The sequence below is a fragment of the Python bivittatus genome, unplaced genomic scaffold, assembly GCF_059951505.1.
Source record: "Python bivittatus isolate LINGU-HERP-01145 unplaced genomic scaffold, Pbiv_v1 ctg000330_np1212, whole genome shotgun sequence".
Taxonomy (NCBI): domain Eukaryota; kingdom Metazoa; phylum Chordata; class Lepidosauria; order Squamata; family Pythonidae; genus Python; species Python bivittatus.
Genome location: NW_028277058.1, coordinates 63,038,455 through 63,059,097, shown reverse-complemented (window position 1 = coordinate 63,059,097; position 20,643 = coordinate 63,038,455). Strand labels below are relative to the sequence as shown.

At 50.1% G+C, this 20,643-nt stretch overlaps 2 protein-coding genes across 4 annotated transcripts in view; both read left to right on the top strand.

Moving 5' to 3' along the window:
• The window catches only part of LOC103051008 (H-2 class II histocompatibility antigen, E-S beta chain-like), a 273,476-nt gene that overhangs the window by 64,994 nt on the left and 187,839 nt on the right, over positions 1-20,643 (top strand). The gene's annotated exons all lie outside the window — the stretch shown is intronic.
• On the top strand, positions 2,965-20,170 carry LOC103050779 (H-2 class II histocompatibility antigen, E-S beta chain-like). Of its 3 annotated transcripts, none has more exons than XM_088141486.1 (6): positions 2,965-3,141; positions 5,163-5,450; positions 14,603-14,884; positions 15,065-15,178; positions 15,799-15,819; positions 19,514-20,170. In XM_088141486.1, exons 1-6 carry the CDS (start codon positions 3,051-3,053, stop codon positions 19,525-19,527), a joined length of 810 nt encoding a protein of 269 aa, XP_087997612.1. In that variant the 5' UTR covers positions 2,965-3,050; the 3' UTR covers positions 19,528-20,170. The 3 variants fall into 3 exon arrangements, with proteins under 3 accessions (XP_087997612.1, XP_087997613.1, XP_087997611.1); XM_088141485.1 differs by lacking the exon at positions 2,965-3,141 and adding an exon at positions 3,305-3,746; XM_088141487.1 differs by lacking the exons at positions 2,965-3,141; positions 15,799-15,819 and adding an exon at positions 3,300-3,746.

Genomic DNA, 20,643 nt, shown 5'->3' with positions numbered 1-20,643 from the left:
TCCTGTTTTTCCTTCTTGGGCTAGCGGGTCTTTTGGTTGGCTTAGGACGTTTTGGAGGGCTTGAGTTGGTTTGTGTGCTGCGGAGAGGCGATGTGGTTGTAATAGTCTGTGGGTGGTTTCTGAGACGTTTCTGATGTGTGGCAGTGTGGTCCTTTTCATAGCTTGTGTGGGTTGTGTTGCAGTAGGTTGAGCGGCCAGGCACTTTTTGATAAAGTTGTGTGGAGATCTGCTTTGTGGAAGATGTTGTGTAGGCGGTCTGTTTCCTTTCTCTGCTGTTGTGGGCTGCTGCAGTGCGTTTGTGCTCGCTTGAATCATCTTCTTACACAGCTCCTCTTGTGGGAGGTCGGGTTGTTGCTTCGGTAATGGAGCCCTTGATTGGTGTGGGTTGTCTTCCGATGAACTTGGTTTCCACTTTGCTCTTGTTTCCTCTGCTGATGAGGATCTCCGGGAAGGGGAGCGTGTTGCTGTTTCCTTCCTCTCTGGTGAATTTTATTCCTCTGAAGATGCTGTTGATGGTTTCATGTGTCTTCTCTAGTTGTCCTTTTTATTATGACAAAGGCGTCATCTACATACCGGATCCACACTTTAGGCTGTATGTGGGGAAGTGCTGTGGCTTCTAGGGAATCTCTGCTGTGAGTCCCGACAGTGGCGGTCCCACGGGTGGGCCTCTGATTTGCTGGTATATTCGTCCACCAGACCGGAAACAGGTGGTGAGGCAGGGCTTGGTGAGGTCCGTGATTCTGGGTGTTTCGATCCGGGTGTATCTGGTTAGGTTAGGTGCGTTGTGTAGTTCTGCTGATATGGATTCTTTCGCTCGTTCTGGGTCTACGGATGTAAAGAGGGCTGTGACACCAAATGAGACCCTAATTTCATCTTCATCTATGTGCACATCTTTGATTTTCTGGAGTTGATGGAATATTCGCTCCTCTCTGTGAGATGTCCAAGCTCTTCTGTCCGTCCTTTCGCTGTGTTGTATGTTGGAGTCCCTGGTCAGGATGCAACTGCTTGGAGGGGGTGTCGGGGCTGTGCATTTTGGGGCGTCCACAGAAGCATGGGAGGGGGGCCCACTGCTTTCCATCCGCCCCGTTCCTCTTTTGTGATCCGACCCTTCTTGGTTCGGTCGTTGAGGGTTCTCTTGATCAGGTTGTCGAGTTTCTGTGTTGGGTTGGTGTTAACCGGGATGCAGGTTTCTTTCTCCTCTAATAGCTTGTTGGCTTTTTGCAGTTATTGTGATTTGTTCATAATAACTGTGGTTTGGCCTTTCTCTGCTGGGAGGATGACGACGGTTTGGTCCTTCCTTCGGCTGTTGAGGGCTGCCCTGTCCTCTGCTTTGAGTTGGTGTTGATATCGTGTTCTTCTGATCTGTGGTATGATTGTCTGCCTTATGTTTTCTTGGGTCTCAGTGTTAAAGGAGTCTCCACCCACTCCTCCCCAAGCTGGATTGCTGCAGGGCGGTCTACCTGGGGCTGCCCTTGAAGAGTGTTCGGAGGCTTCAGCTGGGCAGCAAGGGCTGGCACAGGCAGTCTGTGGCATCTCTTTCTGGGTGCAGGAGACACGCTGCTGCCTTGGCTCCCACCTGCCTCTGGCAGTGATTAAGGGTGCTGGCAGTCCCCTTTGAAGCCCTCCATGGATGGGGGCTGGGCCACTTATGGGGCCACCTCTCTCCAGTTGTCCCATCCGGTCCGGCAGGAGGGGCCCGTTGGGGGCCCAGGAGGAGAGACTTTTCTGCCATGGCCCTGCCCTCTGGAACAACAGCCCCGCGGAGGGCAGACTGGCCCGACCCTGCTGGCCTTTCAAAGGGCCCCGAAGGGCCCATTCTGTGCCTGTCTGGGGTCCGGGTGTGTGACAGACCCCTCTGCAGAAGGGTTCCTGGCTTTTTCGAGTGATTCTTCCTGGCTGCTGTGTGTTGTGTGGTTGTTGTGATGTTGTTTGGTGTGTGTTTATTGCTGAGGCGGGCTGGATAATTGAGAATGGCAAAGAGCGTCAAAAGAAGTTCGTCTGCGCTCCGCTGAAGATGGAAAAGCTTCCGGTTGTGGAAATTGTGAGAAAAGTTGGAATCCCAGAAGATCTCCTGGTGCTCGCGAAGAGCTTCTCTGCAGGCCAGGAAGGCCCGTCCGGAGGGAACTCGCGATGCCGACGGGCTCCAGGCGGGTGAAGGAGGGCAGCCAGGCTGCACCCCCCCCTTTATTCACCCCTTCATTTGCAGCCCCTTGATTTCTCCCTTGAACATGGCCGATGGAGGACAAGCCAGACTAAGGGCTGCTTCGTGCCGCCAAACCAGGTTCATGAACTGCAAGGGCTGAGTTCACACAACCCCTGATGCACAAGCAGAGGGTCCCCTTCTGGCAAAGGAAACGTCTCCAGCCCAGGATACAAAGCTGCTCAGATGCCCGGCCCTTTTAGCCACGCGAAGCCAGTCCTGGGACCCCCACAGCCACCCCCTCCTGCCCCAAGAGGCTGATTCCCACCACCCCCAGATCCTCAGGCTCTTCGCCTCCCAGAGGTCAGGAGGAAATCCCCTTGGCCCAGAGAAGTGCCCAGATCGGTCCCCCCGGCTTTTCCCATTAAGGACCTGGCCACCCTTTAGAGTCCCAGCACCCCCAGCCTGGAGTCCCCCCAGGGCCTTGAGGAAGCTTCAGAGGGCATCCTGTCCACCCCCTCCAGGTCCACAGAGAAAAGGAGAGCCCGGCTGAGAGTCTTGGGGAGGGCAAAGGAAGGAGATGGTCCCCTCTGAAATGGCAGGAGACCCCCTGGAGCTGCAGCCCCCCAAGACTGAAAGCATCCCCCCTCCCACTCTCTCATCTTCTTTCTGTGCTCTGAACTATCTCCTGCACTGAGCGAAATCCAGAGAGGCTCTGCCCAGAGACTGATGTCACTGCAGGAGGGAGAATTCCCATTGGTCCCTCTGCTTTTCTGGGCTCTCCCAACGCTGACATTTGAGAGAAAAAACGCTTCCTGCCCCCAGTCCAGACCCACTGATTCCGCCTCTGGGGCTGGAAGCATCTGCTTCTGTCTCCTCTCTCTTGGGGGTTGTTTGTGGGGCAGGATCCATGGGCTCTGCTCGGGTCCCCCTGCTGCTGCTGCTGGTGGTGGGGGCGCTGTCCATGATCCCTGGAAGCGAAGGGAGGCAGGAGCCCCCCAGTAAGGAGGGGGGTTGGAGGGGTAGGAAGGGAGCTGGGAGGGACCTCTGATGCTGGTGGGAGAGGGGAAGAAAGGGGCTGGGATCCCCAGGAGCGACCTTCGGGAAGGGGTCGAGGGCAGGAGAGGCGGGAGCCTGCAGGACCCTCGATCTCCGCGTGGCCTCTGCCCCCTCCCTCCCCACACCCCCCCAGGAGGACTGAGAGGGACCCCCCTTCCCTGGCTGCAGCCCCCCAAGGCTGAAAGGATCCCCCTTCCCACTTTCTCCGCTGCTTTCTCTGCTCCAAACTATCTCCTCCATGGGGCGAAATCAAGAGAGCCTCTGCCCGGAGACTGATGACGCTGCAGGAGGGAGAATTCCCATTGGTCCCTCTGCTTTTCTGGGCTCTCCCAACGCTGACATTTGAGAGAAAAAACGCTTCCTGCCCCCAGTCCAGACCCACTGATTCCGCCTCTGGGGCTGGAAGCATCTGCTTCTGTCTCCTCTCTCTTGGGGGTTGTTTGTGGGGCAGGATCCATGGGCTCTGCTCGGGTCCCCCTGCTGCTGCTGCTGGTGGTGGGGGCGCTGTCCATGATCCCTGGAAGCGAAGGGAGGCAGGAGCCTCCCGGTAAGGAGGGGGGTTGGAGGGGTAGGAAGGGAGCTGGGAGGGACCTCTGATGCTGGTGGGAGAGGGGAAGAAAGGGGCTGGGATCCCCAGGAGCGACCTTCGGGAAGGGGTCGAGGCCAGGAGAGGCGGGAGCCTGCAGGACCCTCGATCTCCACGTGGCCTCTGCCCCCTCCCTCCCCACACCCCCCCAGGAGGACCGAGAGGGACCCCCTTCCCTGGCTGTGACCGAGGTGGGGAGGGGGTCGTAGGAAGGCAGCCAAATGAGACCCGGATCCGGAGCCCCCAAAGTTTGTCGCCTTGAAGGAGGAAGGAGAAGAAAGTGAAAGAGAAAGAGGGAAATCGCGGCGTTTCCGTTCCTAAATCCGCGCAACGAAAAGCCGTAGAAGAAAAAGATGCATTTGGGAAAAAACCTTTTTGCACCTTCAGAAACTTCACTTTTTCTTTATAAATCTCTAATTATAGTGTTTTAAGATCAGACAAGAGTTGAATTTGGATCCCTTGTTGGGGGAGCCTCTCAATTTGGAAAGGAGACCCAGCCCCCCCATAATTCCCTTCCACCGAATCTGGGTCTGAGGGGGGAACCACGGGGGGAACTGAGGAGGAAGGATGTTGGGGGGAGAAGTAGACTGGAGACCCCCCTTTGAGTTGCTCCTGGGGGCTCTTGAGGAAAGGCAGGTAGAAGGGCTGAATGTTGGGGGGAGAAGAGAAGTTTGGGGAAAGCAGGGAAGGTGGGGGGTTCAGGCGAGGGAGGGGCTGGGAGACCCCAGGATCATTGGTCCAGACACCCTCATTGTGCCCCCGCCCCATATTCCCCCCCACCAAGGAAGAGGGAGACCGAGGTATGGATCTTACTTTCGCTGCAGCCCTGAGAGTTTCTGCATCTCTTCACCCCCTCCCCCCATTTTTCTTGCTGTTTTGGGGGGCAAAGAGGCGCCATCCGGATCCAACATTTCCTGCAGAGAGTAGGGCGTTCTGCTGCACCATTTGCACGTCTGCCTGCCTTTCTTCAGGGTGGGAGGATGGAGGGGGCCCAACAGGAAGCTCCTCCCCCTCCCCTTCTCTCATCCCCCTCCAGACCCCCAGCAACTCCCCATCTCCCCCAGGGAGCCCCAGTGGGACTGACAAACCTCCCCCTCCATCCTCCAGGGGGTGTCTTGAGGGAGCGACAGCCCTGTAGGGTTGGCCGCTGCTGCTGAAGGAAGGCGATGGAGCTTCTCCCGCTTGGGGCGGATTGGCCCCTTCCTCCCCACACCCCCAATGGTGGGGCATGGAGTGGATTGGGCCAGGGGTCTCTTGGCAGCCCCCTTGTGTCCCCTCCTGCACTATGGGCCCTGGACTCCCTCTTGACAGCCTTCCTCCTCCTCCTCCTCCTCCTCCTCCTCCTCCTCCTCCTCCTCCTCCTCCTCCTCCTCGCAGCCCATTTCTTGTACCAGTGGAAGGCTGAGTGCCACTTCTTCAACGGGACGCAGCGGGTGCGATTGCTGGACAGGTACTTCTACGACCAGCAGGAGTTTGTCTGCTTCGACAGCGACATCGGGAAGTACGTGGCCGTCACCGAGTTCGGGCAGAAGGATGCCGACTATTGGAACAGCCTCCAGGACTACCTGCAGGACCGGAGGGCCGCCGTGGATTACTTCTGCCGATGCCACTACGGGGCTTACACCTATCAGGCGGAGAAGACACGGCGTCTGATTGGCCGGAGAAGTGAGTCCGGGGGGGGGGTTCCTGGGGGGAGTAACACCGGCCCCTCCCCATTCATTCAATCCATTAAAGTTCTTTATTTAACTACTAAAATTAATCTATACATTTTGAAAATGTTTTCACTAAAACTGTCAGATTTTAGATTTAGAATTTCCGCTGATTAAATCTGTTCCTTCCATTTTCTTGCTAAAAGTATTTTCCCATTCATAAGAATTTTCTTGTAAAAAAAAGAAAAAAGCAGTGTCATCACTTTCATGCGGTTTTGCTGTCCGCATCAGGGTGGGCCACTCATGGGGTCTCGACAGGCGAGAGTGAAGACAAACACGCAGGTTTTCCTCGAGGTGAGTGAGCCCAGAGCGTGTTCTGAACTACTCTTTTATTGGGTATTACAAGTCAGGAAGCAGGTTGTGGGGGCAGGTTGTGGGGGCATATAGCCTTTTATAGTCATGCAACAGCTTTAAGCAACACTATTGGTTTATTCTATGTTTCCTGTATAGCCTGTCATGGTTATACGTTTCCCTACTTGCTTACGTGGCATCAGGTATTTCTCAAGCAGTGATCGCCTTATCGTGCTTTTAGGTGCTTTTATTATCTGGTGCCTTCCCTCATCCTAGGTTTCTGGTTCGTGTGTCGGCCGCTGGCCTGTCCACACTGCAGAAGCCTGAATCAAGTTTCTGATAAGCAAGCATTTTATTCCAACATCTCCTCCGTTTTTGTTTTAAAAGTAAAACTGGTGGATTCCAACTCTTCGTCAGAGTCTAATATGCGGAGGGATGCTTTTTCCATATTTTCTCCAGACCGTATTGGTTGGTAATGGTGGCGTTCCAGTACCATATTTTCCAAGGCACCTATTTTGGTTTCCACAAATTTTGTTAGGCGAGATAAAATGCAGGGGCCTAATGTACATGCAAGGAGTAGCAATATCAGTGGTCCTGCTATGGTACCTATCAGGGTGGTCAACCATGGGGAAAAGTTGAACCAGGATTGAGACCATCCTTGCTGACCCTCCCTCTCCTTTTTACGTTTATCCAGGCCCTCCCTGAGTTTGGTCATGGAGTCCTGCACTATGCCAGAGTGATCTGCATAGAAGCAACATTCTTCTCTTAAAGCCACACATAACCCCCCCTCTTTTAGAAAAAGTAAATCAAGGCCTCTTCTGTTCTGCAAGACCACTTCTGAGAGGGAGGTTAGGGATTTTTGTAAGTGAGAGATCGAAGTTTCTATTCTCTCTAAGTCTTCATCGATGGCTGCCCTAAGGTGGTGGTATTGGACATACTGATTTGCAAAGGATGCTATCCCAGTTCCTGCTCCTGTTAGGCCAAGTCCTACCAAGAGAGCTACTGTGAGGGTGGAAATGGGTTCACGCTTGTGTCTTGTGAGTTCTGACCCTGAGTAAGTGTTGTAAACTTCTTCTTCTGTGTGGTAGTATATGCGTGGCATGACCTGGACAAGGATGCAAAAACCTTTGGTGCTTATTACATGACCATGGGCACAGGCCGTGAGGCCTGTAGAGCAAGCCCACCATCCATCTGTGGGTGGTATGTAAAAGAGTGTTGTATCAACCTCACTATGTGTTGTGTTGCAGTATTGTTTATACTGTGTGGGAACCTGTCCAAGGCAGGTTCCCTTGCCTGAGATTGACTGCAATGTTTGTGAGCCATGTTTCCATCTGCATGCCTTGTCATTCGAGGAAGTGTTGTATGGAGAAACAAGCCCTACAGCCTCATAATATGGGGGTCGAACATCGTAGCAAAACCAGCAGGCTGTAGTAAGGTTGGGATTGGTGTCATTGACCATGTGATAGGTGGCTGTGACGATGTCCCAAAGGGGGTTCCCAGGGCGGCTCCGTGAAGGGGAAAAAGAATAACCGATGGAAGTAGGCGAACTTTTCCCGGGAGTGGGGGTGGGTTGTGGGGGTGGCTCCCTGCGGTTGGCTGGTATTGTCTTGGGGCCCACCGGTACCGGGGGTTCTATGGGGGTTTGTGTTAGGCGTATAGTAAAAATATTCCCTGGCTCCCCGGTTTTATCATGAACTCGGCCTCCCCAAGTGACCCCTGACTGCCACCCCGTGTGTCGTTTTCCCTCAGCGGTGAAAGAGATTTTAACCGGATTACAATTAACATATGTTCCAAATTGGTTTTGCTCACATCGTACGTTCTCACCAGTCCGTCTGAGCGTAATAAGATCACCTCTGAAAGGGGGGTTCCATGTTATTTCTCCCGTGGAGACGCAGCTCCAGTCCGCACAAAAGTAATCGTTTTCCCCACCACACTTCTTCCGGTATGTTGTTGCCCTGACATGGCCGGGGCAGACATAAAGGGGCCATCTCTTGATCCATCTGTGGCTAACCATACCCGGTCTGTTGGGAGAAGTGGTGGTGTCCATCATCACACCAAAGTCAAAGTACAGGTCAGGAAACCAGGACCCCGGCACCGCCATAGATGAAGTGGAGTTCAGGATGTCTGCGTGTGCGTCCAATACCGCCCACGTTAGGTTCTGGGGTTGATGGGGATTGTGCTGCGCAGTTAGGTGCGCAGAGGGCAACGCTCAGTAGCTGAAGGGCAACCGGGAACCACAGTATTCTTAGATGTGACATTTTGACTGAGGCCCTTCCCTTGGTCTACCTTCTGTTGTCCCTGCTGTCCTCTTCCTCGGCCGTACGTTGAGGGTCAGCTTCCGGAGTGACACCAGTAAGTCCTCTTATGTGGGGAGGAGGAGGGGCGTCTTGGGCGTCCGGCGAAAGCGGGAGATGACAAGGACGGACGCAGCGACCAGGGACCCACAGAACCTTATCGGGAAGCTGAATGGCCGCGTAACCTCGACCCCAGGTGATGAGTTGCGCAGGCCCTCTCCAGGCGGGGTCTGGCAGGCAACGATAGTAGACAAGTGGTCGTTGGTGGTCAGCAGCAGGTTGTGAGGCAAAGTGACGACAAGCAGCAGAAGTGGCAGGTAGTCCGGTCAAGTTGAGAAAGTTAAGAGTATAGAGGCAAAGGTTGAGAATGTCTTGCACCGCTGGGAGGCTAGGGGGCCCTTTCCCCTTTGTTTCTATATATCTGTCAAGAGCATGTTTTAAGGTCTGATTTGCTCTTTCAATTATGGCTTGACCTTTGCTGTTGTATGGTATGCCGAATTTGTGTGTGATTCCCCATTTCTGGCAAAAGGCGGCAAAAGCACTGCCTGTATAGCCAGGCCCATTGTCTGTTTTAAGTTCTTTTGGGCGTCCCAGCGTTGCAAAGGTTCGAATACAATGATTAATAATGTGTTTAGAGGCTTCGCCCCTTTGAGGGGTGGCCATGATGAACCCCAAGTAAGTGTCAATGGAAACGTGTAAGTACTTCCATGGGGAAAAAGAAGCATATTGGGTAACATCCATTTGCCAAATTTGGTTGCACTCTGTCCCCCTGGGGTTAACTCCCATGGGCACAGAGTGCGCTTGTTTGCTACAGGTGGGGCATTGCTGTAAAATTGCAGTGGCCTCTGTAGCAGAAATTTTGAACTGCTTAATGAGCGCCTTTTTATTCTGGTGGAAATAGGAATGACTTTCCCACGGAGTGGGTGAGGAAAAGGCAAAAATGAGTGGGGAGGAGGATGCAGCCGCGGCCGCAGCGTCGGCCACGCTATTTCCTTCCTGGAGGATACCAGGGAACGGTTGGTGGCTACGAATGTGTGCAACATGGAAAAAATGAGTCCTTTTAGAAATGAGGTGTTGTAAGGACAGAAACAAAGATAGAAGAGTTGGTTCGATAGAGGGGGATAAATAGGCTTGATAAATGGAGGAAATAATTTGGGAAACATAAAAACTGTCAAGAATAAGGTTAAAAGATTGATGAGGAAAGGCCTCAAAAGCAAGGATGGAAGCATAAAGCTCTGCCCGTTGGGCGGAGGATTGTGGAGGGGTGGTTTTTGTGTGCCATTGGCCGTCAATCTGCCAAGCGCAGGCGCCAGATTTTTTGCTGCCGTCGGCGAAGACAGTGACTGCATCATGAATGGGGAAAGGAGACATAGGAGTTTGCCAAATGAAGGGAGTGGTTCTGAGAAGTTGTACCCGAGGGTCTGGTGGTGGATGGCAAGAGACAGTGCCAGGCCAGTCAGCGAGGGCAAACTGAAGGTGGTCGCTGACCGCTAGCAGTGACTCCCATGTGGAGAGAGAGCAAGGAACATAAACGACAGAGGGTTCAACACCAGCCAGGGCCTTAGACCGCAGCCGACCTTTGGTAATAAGGGAAGCAAATTGAGCGGGTTTAGTAGTAAGCGTGGCACGAGGCGTGTGAGACAGGTGGATCCATTCAAGGATCAGCAATGAAGGTGTCACCTGAACCACCGCACCTGTTGGCAGTGTCAGCGTGTTCAGTAGGAGCAAAGAGAAAGGCAAGTTGTCTTTCATGCGATCCACCCATTTGGTACGTAGGGCCTGATTAATTAATTTTACAGCGTCCAATTGTTCCTTTTGCAAAGGGATGACATCTGCAGGTTGCTTTCCTTTAGTTAGTGCCGTGAATAAGGGAGAAAGTTGAATGGTGGAAAGACCTATGTAGGGGCGGATCCAGTTGATGGATCCCAAATATTGCTGTAATTGTAGCAAGGTAGGCGCAGGTGGCAATTGAATGTTCGGCAAACAGGGGTTAGCGTGTGATTCAAGCACCTTGTGTCCCAAATAATGAAAAGGTGATGAAAGTTGTACTTTGTCTGGTGCAATATGTAATCCTCCTTGTTGCAATATGTGTTGTAGGTGAGGCAATGTTTTTAAGACAGTACCTTTGGGTCCTGGTGCAGCAACCAGAATGTCATCCATGTAATGATAAACTAAAAATGACGAATATTTATCCCTATAGGGTTGTAAAACCTGCGATACAAAGTATTGACACATGGTGGGGCTGTTCAGCATTCCCTGTGGCAAAACTTTCCATTGATAGCGAGAAGTTGGTTGAGAATTATTGAGCGCAGGTACAGTAAAGGCAAAGATATGTTTATCTTTAGGATGCAAGGGTATAGAGAAAAGCAATCTTTAAGATCAATGATCATCATATCGTAACTTTGAGGAATCAAATTTGGATTTGGGAGGCCGCATTGCAGCGCCCCCATTGGTTTGATAATTGCATTCACCGCCCTAAGGTCATGAAGAAATCTCCATTTACCGGATTTCTTTTTAATTACAAAGACTGGAGTGTTATAAGGGCTTAAAGAGGGCTCAAGGTGCCCATTGTCCAATTGTTCATTGACCAATTGTTTTAATACAGTGAGTTTTTCCACTGTGAGCGGCCATTGATCTATCCAGACTGGAGTTTGAGATTGCAATTCCAGCCGCAAAACAGCTGAAACAGCCATTATTGCAAAATAAGCTTGGTTTGGAATTGGGACATCAAATCTCGTCCCCACAAGTTAGTATGTAAAGGTAAAACTACAGGCTTAATGAAAGCGGTAACAGGGCTTGTGGCTGACGTGACTGAGATCCAATTGCAGCTGATCTGAGCCGTCTGGATCCCTCCTACCCCTCTGACGGATGGGGCAGGGTCAGTAGGCCAATCGGCGGGCCATTCAGCTGAGCAGATGACCGAGACGTCGGCACCGGTATCTAGAAGACCGGAAAAAGAACGTCCATTGAGTTTAAACTCGGCTACTGGCCTTTTGGAGTTGACGTTTTGCTCTATAGTCATACAGTCAGAAAAAGTCTCAAGGGGGATCACTGTCGCCACCACATCTCCCTGTTTGATGGTTACCGGAGAATTAACCATAATTGCCAAGGCAAAATCAGAAAAGGAGTCAGCACTGCGCAAAAAGGGGGCAGCTATGACTCCTTGAGCGGTAAGGTCCAAGTTAGGGAAAACAAGCACCGGCATTTCGGGGGGCAACGTCAAAGGCGAGCGAGGCGATATAAAAAGATGATAAACATGAGCGGGTAAAGAATAGGTCACGGTCTCGTCCGCAGTCATCTCTACAGAGTGAGGGGACGGGTCCTCACTGGGTAATTCAGCCTTGGGGGTGGGGCTGGCTGCATGCCCCACAATCAGTTTCCCGAATTCTGCTGACTTTGATTAAAGGACCTGCATTGGTTGGCCCAATGAAATCCTTTTTTGCATTTTGGACAAACGGTCTTAGGTTTGACTGCCTGTTGGGAGGAACTGCGATGCCCTGCACTGAGATTTGAAATGGCCAGGTCTCCCGCAGTTGAAGCAATTTCCGGCAGGGCGTGACACAGGAAGTGCGTCTTGTGGCGCGAGGGAGGAAGAAGAAGGCGGAAGCAAGGTTGTGGTAATGGCGGAGGCCAGCGCAGCCATTTTGTGGCTGGTGGTTCCGACAATACGACATGCTCGGAGAAAATCAGCCAGGGTGATGCCAGGTTTGTTAGCTATGGGCTGGAGCACCTTTTGACAGTCCGAATTAGCGTTTTCATAAGCCAATTTCATACACAGTTCACCTCTAGCATCTACGTTGTCAATTTGGCGTTCTAATGCAACTTGAAGGCGACTAATAAAGGAAGAATAGTCTTCTGTAGGCGATTGAATTATTTTAGAAAAGGTTTGCAAAGGTTTGCCCTGATTGTCATCAACCTTTCGTAAGGCCGCTAAGGCACAATTTTTAATAATAGGAAAAGCAGCTCTATCGGAGTTTTGCTGTTGTGCGATAGTGCTGATGGTGCCAGTCCCCAGGACATCGTCAGCAGTAACATTTTGAGGGAGGCCAGCATTTATGGCAACGGCAGCCTGTTTGCCGTACTCCGAATTCCAAATTACATATTGAGCAGGGGTTAAAATCATGCCAAAAAGCGACTGCCAATCTGCAAGCAGCATTTCCACAGCAGCAGTAGAAAGCGAAGTAAGCAAGCCCAGAACATAACGCGACTGCAGGCCATAATCTCTAACAGCACTTTTAATCTCTTTGATTTGTTTGTAATCTATGTGCGTATGCACCGGCTGGCCGGGAGCGCCCGCAGCAGCTCCGGCGGGCACCACCCAGGTCACCGGAAACATTGCACACGCTTCAAGATCCTCAGCAGAGAGTTGACCTGACTGCTGAGCAGTCTGCATAGCTCTGATTATGTGACCCCCCCTTTGAGGTTTTATAGTCAGGGGGGAGCTTGGAGCCATGGGAGCCGTGGGACCATTGGCTGGATCAAGGCACCCAGAACCTGCTGACATGGGAAGTAAAGTGGCCGGAGAATTTTTAACAGAATCATACGGGGGTGGTATGGGTTCTGCCGGCATTTGGTTGTCGAATTTATGGTGAATCATTAAGCATTCCATGACCACACGCCATGAGGTCAGAATTTGGACCGGGGCCCTAGGGGCCGCGTGGAAGTATTCCCCCAATTTTGTCCATGTGGATATTTTCAGTGACCCTTTTTCAGGGTATGATGGACATTGTTGCCAAATGTAAGACAAAAGGCCAATTAATTCTTTGTTTTTCAAACGGGGGAGGGTTTTGCCTCCGTCTGAAGAAATTTTAGAGGAAGATTCGGTTAATTCCCTCAATTCCTTCAGATGCGCTGTCTGTTGTTGAGAGAATTTTCCGCCCATACTTACGAATATCCAGCCGTGTTTCAGACGGGACGAGTGCACAGCTCCCCTCGAGCGAATAAGTAAGGACGGTCCGAGACGCACCTCGTGAAGTCACGCGATCACGTCGGGGTCACCACAATGCGGTTTTGCTGTCCGCATCAGGGTGGGCCACTCATGGGGTCTCGACAGGCGAGAGTGAAGACAAACACGCAGGTTTTCCTCGAGGTGAGTGAGCCCAGAGCGTGTTCTGAACTACTCTTTTATTGGGTATTACAAGTCAGGAAGCAGGTGGTGGGGGCAGGTTGTGGGGGCATATAGCCTTTTATAGTCATGCAACAGCTTTAAGCAACACTATTGGTTTATTCTATGTTTCCTGTATAGCCTGTCATGGTTATACGTTTCCCTACTTGCTTACGTGGCATCAGGTATTTCTCAAGCAGTGATCGCCTTATCGTGCTTTTAGGTGCTTTTATTATCTGGTACCTTCCCTCATCCTAGGTTTCTGGTTCGTGTGCCGGCCACTGGCCTGTCCACACTGCAGAAGCCTGAATCAAGTTTCTGATAAGCAAGCATTTTATTCCAACACTTTCAATTTGAAAAAAATGCCTTCTTTTACCCCTTTTGGAAAGATTTTTAATGTTCCAAGATAAAAATGTGCTTCCGGGGAAGGAAAAGCCACAAATGTATTATTTATCTGAGTGGCAACCAGACTAGATCCCAGGTCTTCATTACAAATAACCAAAATGGAATCGTCTTAAGTGTTATTAATGCTTAGTAAAAAAATTCATCAGTAAGAAAGACTATTAACAAATTACTCACACAAGCCATAAACAGCCAATTATTGAAAAATAAAATAAAAGATTAAAACTCAGACCCAAACATACCTTGCAGCCCCCCAGAAGCCAAGGCTGCCGGACGCAATGTCAGAGACGCCTCTGGGGGGAGAAGGAGGGCGGGTGCCCCGTTTATGAGCCATTTGCCTCCCCCCAAAGTAGCAGAAGATGCAGAAGCATTTTGATTTTCGCAGCCGAGGAGGGAGAGAATCAGCCTCGTCTCACCCACTGACGTCTTCCCGGAAGGCCACGAGCTTCATCGATCCCCCCCAACTCCCCGACCCAAATGCTGAAGGGCACAAGGACCCAGGACAGACCCTGGGACGCCTCCCAAGACCCCCTTCCCGGCTGGAGGGAGCCCTGAAGGACCCTCTTTGGGGGCCCATCCAGCCCTCCCTTAATCAGTCCAGGAGTTGTGCCAGTTTGAGCCACGCTGCGGTTGGCACTTTTCTCCCTTAAATCTTGTTCTGTCCTTTTCTGCTTCTTTCTCTGTGTTGTCCAGATCATGCAGGATTTTATTCCCTTTCTAGAATCTTGTATCACTGACCTTTTAGTCATCTGACATCCTTTTTGAGCCTGGTCCGAATCTGCTTAACTCTCACCTCGTCCAGAGTCAAATTTAACTGACTCAGCAGCGGACAGGAAAGGCTGCAAAAGGGGAAAATGGAGTTTTTCTCCTTCTCTGCAAATAAAACTCTTGGAAAGGGGACCTGAAACGCAGAACATTTCCAAGGCTAAGACGGACCTTGGCCTGAACTGACCGACCTGCTCCTCTGTCCTGGGGCCTGTTGGGTCTCTCATGTCCCTCCTTCTCCCTCCCCTCCAGCCAAGCCCACCGTCACCATCTCCCCCACCAAGACGGACCCCGGTTCCCCCAACACCATCCTCCTCTGCACCGCGACGGGCTTTTACCCCCTGGAGATCGACGTCCAGTGGCTGAAGAACGGGTGGCCGGAGAAGGAGGGCGTCGCCTTCGGGGAGGAGCTCCAGAACGGAGACTGGACCTACCAGCTCCAGGTGCTGCTGGAGACCCAGCCCCAGCGTGGGGACGTCTACGCTTGCAAGGTGGGGCACGCCAGCCTGGAGGCCCCCCTCACTGTGCAGTGGGGTAAGCCTTTCTCTTCCTCCCTTCCCTTCTCTCCTGGTGTGGGGACATCATCCTGCACGGAGAAGGGGTCATGGATGGGGAGCTGGGAAGCCCCTCCCTGTGTGTTGAGCCAGAATGGCCCCCCCGGAGGAAGCTGGCCCTGATCCTGCTGCTCACGCGAGGCTCCTTCTCCTTCCCCAGAGCCACGTTCCTCCAACGCTGCCAAGAGCAAGCTCTGGACGGGGGCCGTGGGGGCCGTGCTGGGGGTGGTCTTCCTGGCTGTGGGGCTCTCCCTCTACCTGAAGAACAAGAAAGGTGAGTCCGTGGGGGGCTGGGTGAGAGGTTATGGGGAGGGGATCATCTAGGGGAGGCCTTGCATCTAGATGGCAAGGTGGGTGCTCTTGGGCCCCCGAATCCCAAGGCTGAGGGTCTGATTGGGAAATTGGTTTGGAGACATTTTTCCTCCTGGAGGGGCATAAGGGATAGGAGACCCCATTTCGGGTAGTGGCGAAGGAACCAGGCTAGAAACCAGGAGCTGTGAGTTCCAGTCCTGCCCTGGGCACAAAGCCCCCTGGGTGACCGAGGGCCAGCCATTGTCCCTCAGCCCCAGGAAGCAGGCAATGGCAACCCCCTTCCAAAACCTTGCCAGGGAAACTGCAGGGACTAGTCCAGGCAGTCGCCAGGAGTCAACATTGACTCAAAGGAAGAAAAAAAAGGGGGGGGTGATTTAATGCTATATATTATAGGCTATAGAATGGGAGCTTGACCCCATAAATGCTGCAGCCCTTTATTTATTTATTTATCAACTTTATAAGGCCACCCACAAGAAGTGACTAGGCAGCATATAGCAATAGATATAAAACAATAAATATGTCAAAAACAGTCCTATGAAAAAGATTAAAAAGTTCTGAATGCATCTCTCTCCCTTTTTCTAGCAACCCCCATCCAGCAACCAGGTGAGCTTCTTCTATTCCCCCTCCATTAATTAATAAGTTTTCCTCTTTCCCTCTCCTCCCAAAAAATCTGTCTTAAGGAACCGAAAGAGCCTTTTTTTTTTTTAATAAAATTTTTTATTCTTTACAACAAACACAGAACATACATAAACAAACAAAAACATACAAAGGCATAAAAAAAAAATCTTCCATTTTATACCGTGTGTCAACCAGTTACCAACTCGTTGGTGCCCCTTTCATAATCTTAAATTCTCATATCATCTATTCAAAATATACTTGTATACTTATCAATTAACAATTATTAATCATTCATAGCTAGTCTATAGAATCATTTATTACAAGAAATTTTAACTTTCAATAGGATTAGTAGTACATTTTTATCCATCGATTATATGTCTATATATATAATAATTAATATCAAATTTCCATTATAAAATTTCCTAATCCACTACATTACTATATTTTCTCATCCAATCATTAATAAAACAAATCCCGTGTCATATAAAATTACTTATCTTCTTACTCTAATTTCAAATATCAATTTAACTCATCTCTGCACATTCCATAATTTTCAATAACTTCCTCCTGCATAGGTACTTTTTCATTCTTCCAATTCTTAAAAGTTACAGTTCTAACCACTATCAAAACATACTTAATTCTTCACTACATGTTTCAACAAAAATGTTTCTAATTTAAAATCTATATGTTACTATATCCAACCATGTATGAATTTTAGTCTAATCTCTTAAAACATTTACTATCAAATACAATATTTTACTTTATATCTCAGTTTTATACCTTATTCCAACACTTGCATAGTTTTAAGTTCACCCTTTTCATTCAATATCCCAAAACATCTAGCTGTTTATTCCTTTTTCTATATTATTGGATAAGAGAAAGCAATAATAAATGTCCTTTCAAGCATTCTGCTTTTTGAAGCTTCTGTCAGTTCCATCATTGTTGTATTCCCCTCGTTTTTTCTTTAGGCATCTGGAGTAGTTTCTTTCAATATTGTTTTACTTCTTTTTATGCATTCTCTTAGTACGATTTTCCATTATAATCTTGTATAATCTTTTTCTCACCCTCAGTACCAAGAACAAGTCTGTCCCTCTTCATTTATCAGTTGATTAACCCTTTTAATTCTCAGTTTATAAGCCTCAAAATAATTCTGTTTAATGTTTCTGACTTCTTGTGCTATTTCTTCCTTTTCCATTGATCCCGTTTTATGTTTAATTAAGTCCATTTTAGCTTTAATATCTTTTTTTTTCTTTTTTTTTGCGGGAATTTCTGCAGCTCTTCTTCCAGTTTTTTATAGTCATCCTCGATAGTTTAAAAATCTTTTTCTGCATTGTGTTTCTCGTATAGTCTATTATCTTGTATAAACCTTCATTAAGTCAAAGGATTCTTTAACTTTCTTCTTGCCAAGAGAAAGAAAAAAAAAGAGCAAAAGAAAAAAAAAGAAGAGGAGGGGAAAGGCTAGGTCTCTTTAAAAGTCCAACTGGGGGGGGGGATAGAGAGCAAAGCAGAGCTTCTAGCAGAAAGAAGAGCTACTGCCACTAATCAAGGCTCTTGTGACTAACTCAAACTTTCCATCTTTAATTATTTTCAAAGTCGCTTTCAACTCCGCTTTCTTGTTTATAGTTATTCAGATGGCACCTGTATAAACATGCACATCCCACTATCTTTTTAGAAAGCCCAGGGTCCTTGTGTAAGGTTTGCCCCGTTCGACAGAGAAACTCTCGTGACACGTGTGGTTCACAAAGAAGGTTTACTCATGCGTAACGTAGTAGTCACAAGCAAAGCCAGGACTGGCTTGGTACAATTGCATTACTTGTTATATTCCCCCCTTCCCGCGCTTTTTTCCTGCCCCGCGATCACGTTGCTGCTGCGGATTATCGGCCCCCCCAATAATCCCCCTTGATTGCCCATGATGGCAGGTTCGGTCAGGGTCCATTGTCCTTGATTGCCAGTTCCCCTCCGGCTGGGTTGGTCCCTCCCCGTTACGTGCAAGCCCGAGGGTTCTGTGCTGCGTTGCGATCTTGTTTCGCTGCCTGCGGCCCCGTTCATTGCTGGCTCGCGCCGTTATCAGTTTATAGTTAAAAGCTTCCGCTGCGGTTTTCCTGTTTGGCTGGGCGCAGGTGGCCCGTTAACTAGCGGCGCTTTCAGTTCCTCTTTTCCCCGCTAGCTACCGCCGGTGGATTCCGCGTGGTATGGCTGCGAGCTTCCCTGAAGCCCCGTGCTGGCCGTCACAATGAAAAAAAAGACACTATATCGAGCCTCTAGATGGCAGTGCAACTTTCTTTCATTTACTTTCTCTTAACTCCACTTTCCCCATTTCGAAATCAAAAAATATAAGTTTCTTATAACAATAGAAAAATCTTAGTCAAAAAAGAAGCTTAAGATAAAAAATTATTAAATATAGAAAAGAAAAAGCCAGTCCAATTAAAAAAAATTTTTTTTAAAAAGGAAAACATCTTGCCAATTCCACTAAAAAGGGAAAGTTAGAAAAAAAAGATTTTTTCCCCTTTTTTTTATAAGGCTCAATCTCGCCGCTTAATCCACTTTTCTTCACTTTTAAAAATCTCTTTAAGTTACTTAAGGTGTTCTCTAAGAATAGTTGAATAGTAAAGGTTCATCTCACCCGGTTGACACCCCTCTCTTTCTTCTTCCTTTGGAGCTGTCCCGGCTTTCGCAGTCATTAAATGGCTGCCTCTCCTCCGCCGGCTTCAAGAGCTTCTCCTGGGATCAATCTGGGACTTGCGGTGTCCCTGAGATCCGCGGGACGCGCCCTTTGCGATCACCGTCTCTACGGGACGGCTTAGGTCCATCGGGACCGTCCGGGGGGGGAAATATCAGCTGCGATCCTGGGAGCCCAGGATTGCCCGCCGTATCGCCGCAACGCCAGCTCCGCCCTCCAGGGAGACCAGGAACCGAAAGAGCCTTGAATGACCCGCAAAGCCTCCAAAGATTTTCTGGACTCCCCAAATCCCTTTCCAAGATTTTTGGTGGCTTTTCCTTGCAGGGACCCCAAAATGTAACGCAATCACACACAAGAGCAGGATACAACACCAAAGCCTCCCCCAGGATGTTTCCCCATTTTGGGACATTGCCAAAGGGAAGGGAAGGGGGGGCCATGCAGGTCATTGGGGGACGGAGGGGGAGCACCCCAAGTTTGTGGGCTGCCCTTCCTGACCCCCCCCCCCGTTTTGACCTTCCACACAAGCTCCGGCCAAGGGACACCAGGCTGGACACCAGACACCGTTTCTGACTCCACCCTCCGAGCAGCATCTTCTCGGTTCAGATGAAGTATCTGCAGGGGGGGGAGGGAGGCCTCCCCTTTTGATTAACCCCCTAATTAATCCAATTAGGGACAAATCCCACCTTGTCAAGGTCAGGCTGGAGCCTCCCTTTGCAGCCCCTCGGCTGAACTCGGCCCCCCTTTGAGCCCCGGAGATGAGATAGGGAGGAATCCCTGGTCCTTTGCGGCCTTTTCCTCCCTGAGAGGGGCGGATTCCCCCTCCATCCGGGCCCTGCCCATCATCCACCTCCCTGAAGGTGGGCCTGCCTGAGGGGGTGAAAGGGAGGGGGAGGGGAAGCCCACCCGGTGTGTTTCCTCCAGACTCTCCAAAAAAACCTCATTTACACTGAAGGTTTTACTATATATTTTGATTTTCTTCCCCATCTCTCTTTTTCACAGCACTCATGAGTTAATCCTGCTATCCCTATCCTGCTATCTCAGATGCAAAATCGCTGAAGAATTTCAGCACCTGATGAATTTCTGCCTTTTCTGAAACACTTCAAGGATGCAGCTTCAACACTGGCAAGAGGAGGAGAATCACAGCCTGGACCTTCTCCTGCCGAGACCCACCAGCTTCCTTTCAGGGCCTCTCTGTCTTTTGAGGGAGGGGGAAGTGGGGAGTGGCTGGAGACCATTCAGTCTGCCCCCAGAAACTCCTGGCCTGCCTGTCCCTCCAGACCCCCAAATTCTCCTCCTCAGCACAGACCCCCCCCTTCAGAGCAATGGCTGCAACCCCCCCACCTCCAGCTACTTAACTGGAAATCCATCTGGCGCTTAGCCAAGCCTGGTGGCCACCAGATCCAGAGAGATCCAGATGCTCCACATGTACCAGCCACCCTGGGATCCCCATTTCCTGAGGAGTGATCTCAGGGATCAACTGGTCTCTGCCCACCAGAGCCCCAACCTCTTTCCCTTCCTTGGATCCTCCCTCGTTTCTCCATCTCGTCCCTCCCGGCTTTGAATGCGCAGGAGATTCATCTTCTGGCTTTTCTCCTCTGGGTCAATTCCCGTGGCTTTTGTTTGCTATAAAGCAATAAAATTTAGACTGTAGGAAAACCCTGGAATAATGTGAGCTGATGCTGTCCGAAAAGTCTGGTCTCTCTTGGCTCCATATTCCCTCCAGGTCAGATGCCATTTAATCAGCTCCCTCCATCCCCGAATTTCTGATCCTCCGCAGAAGGGGAGAGGTTTCCCACCCATATCTATAGGTCTCCTTGCCAGCATGGCTCCTCTGATCAGAAGGGGGCTCTTCCTTTGGAGCTCCTTCCTCGCTACCTACATTCATACGGATTCTCTCCAGGGTGGATCTTTGAGAAAAACGAAGAGGAACCCCTGATCCCTTCCATGCTTTCAGCACCCATGTTGCTTGTCTCTGGTGTTTTCTTTTGAGTATTTTCCACAGAAAGGCATTTCCCTCTCTCCTTCCAGAGATCCTATTTTATGAAGAAGAACTGCCTTGCAATACCTTTCTCCTAATTTTATTTCCCTTGATTTTGGTCCCCCCTGATTTCCAAATATCCCCTTCAATG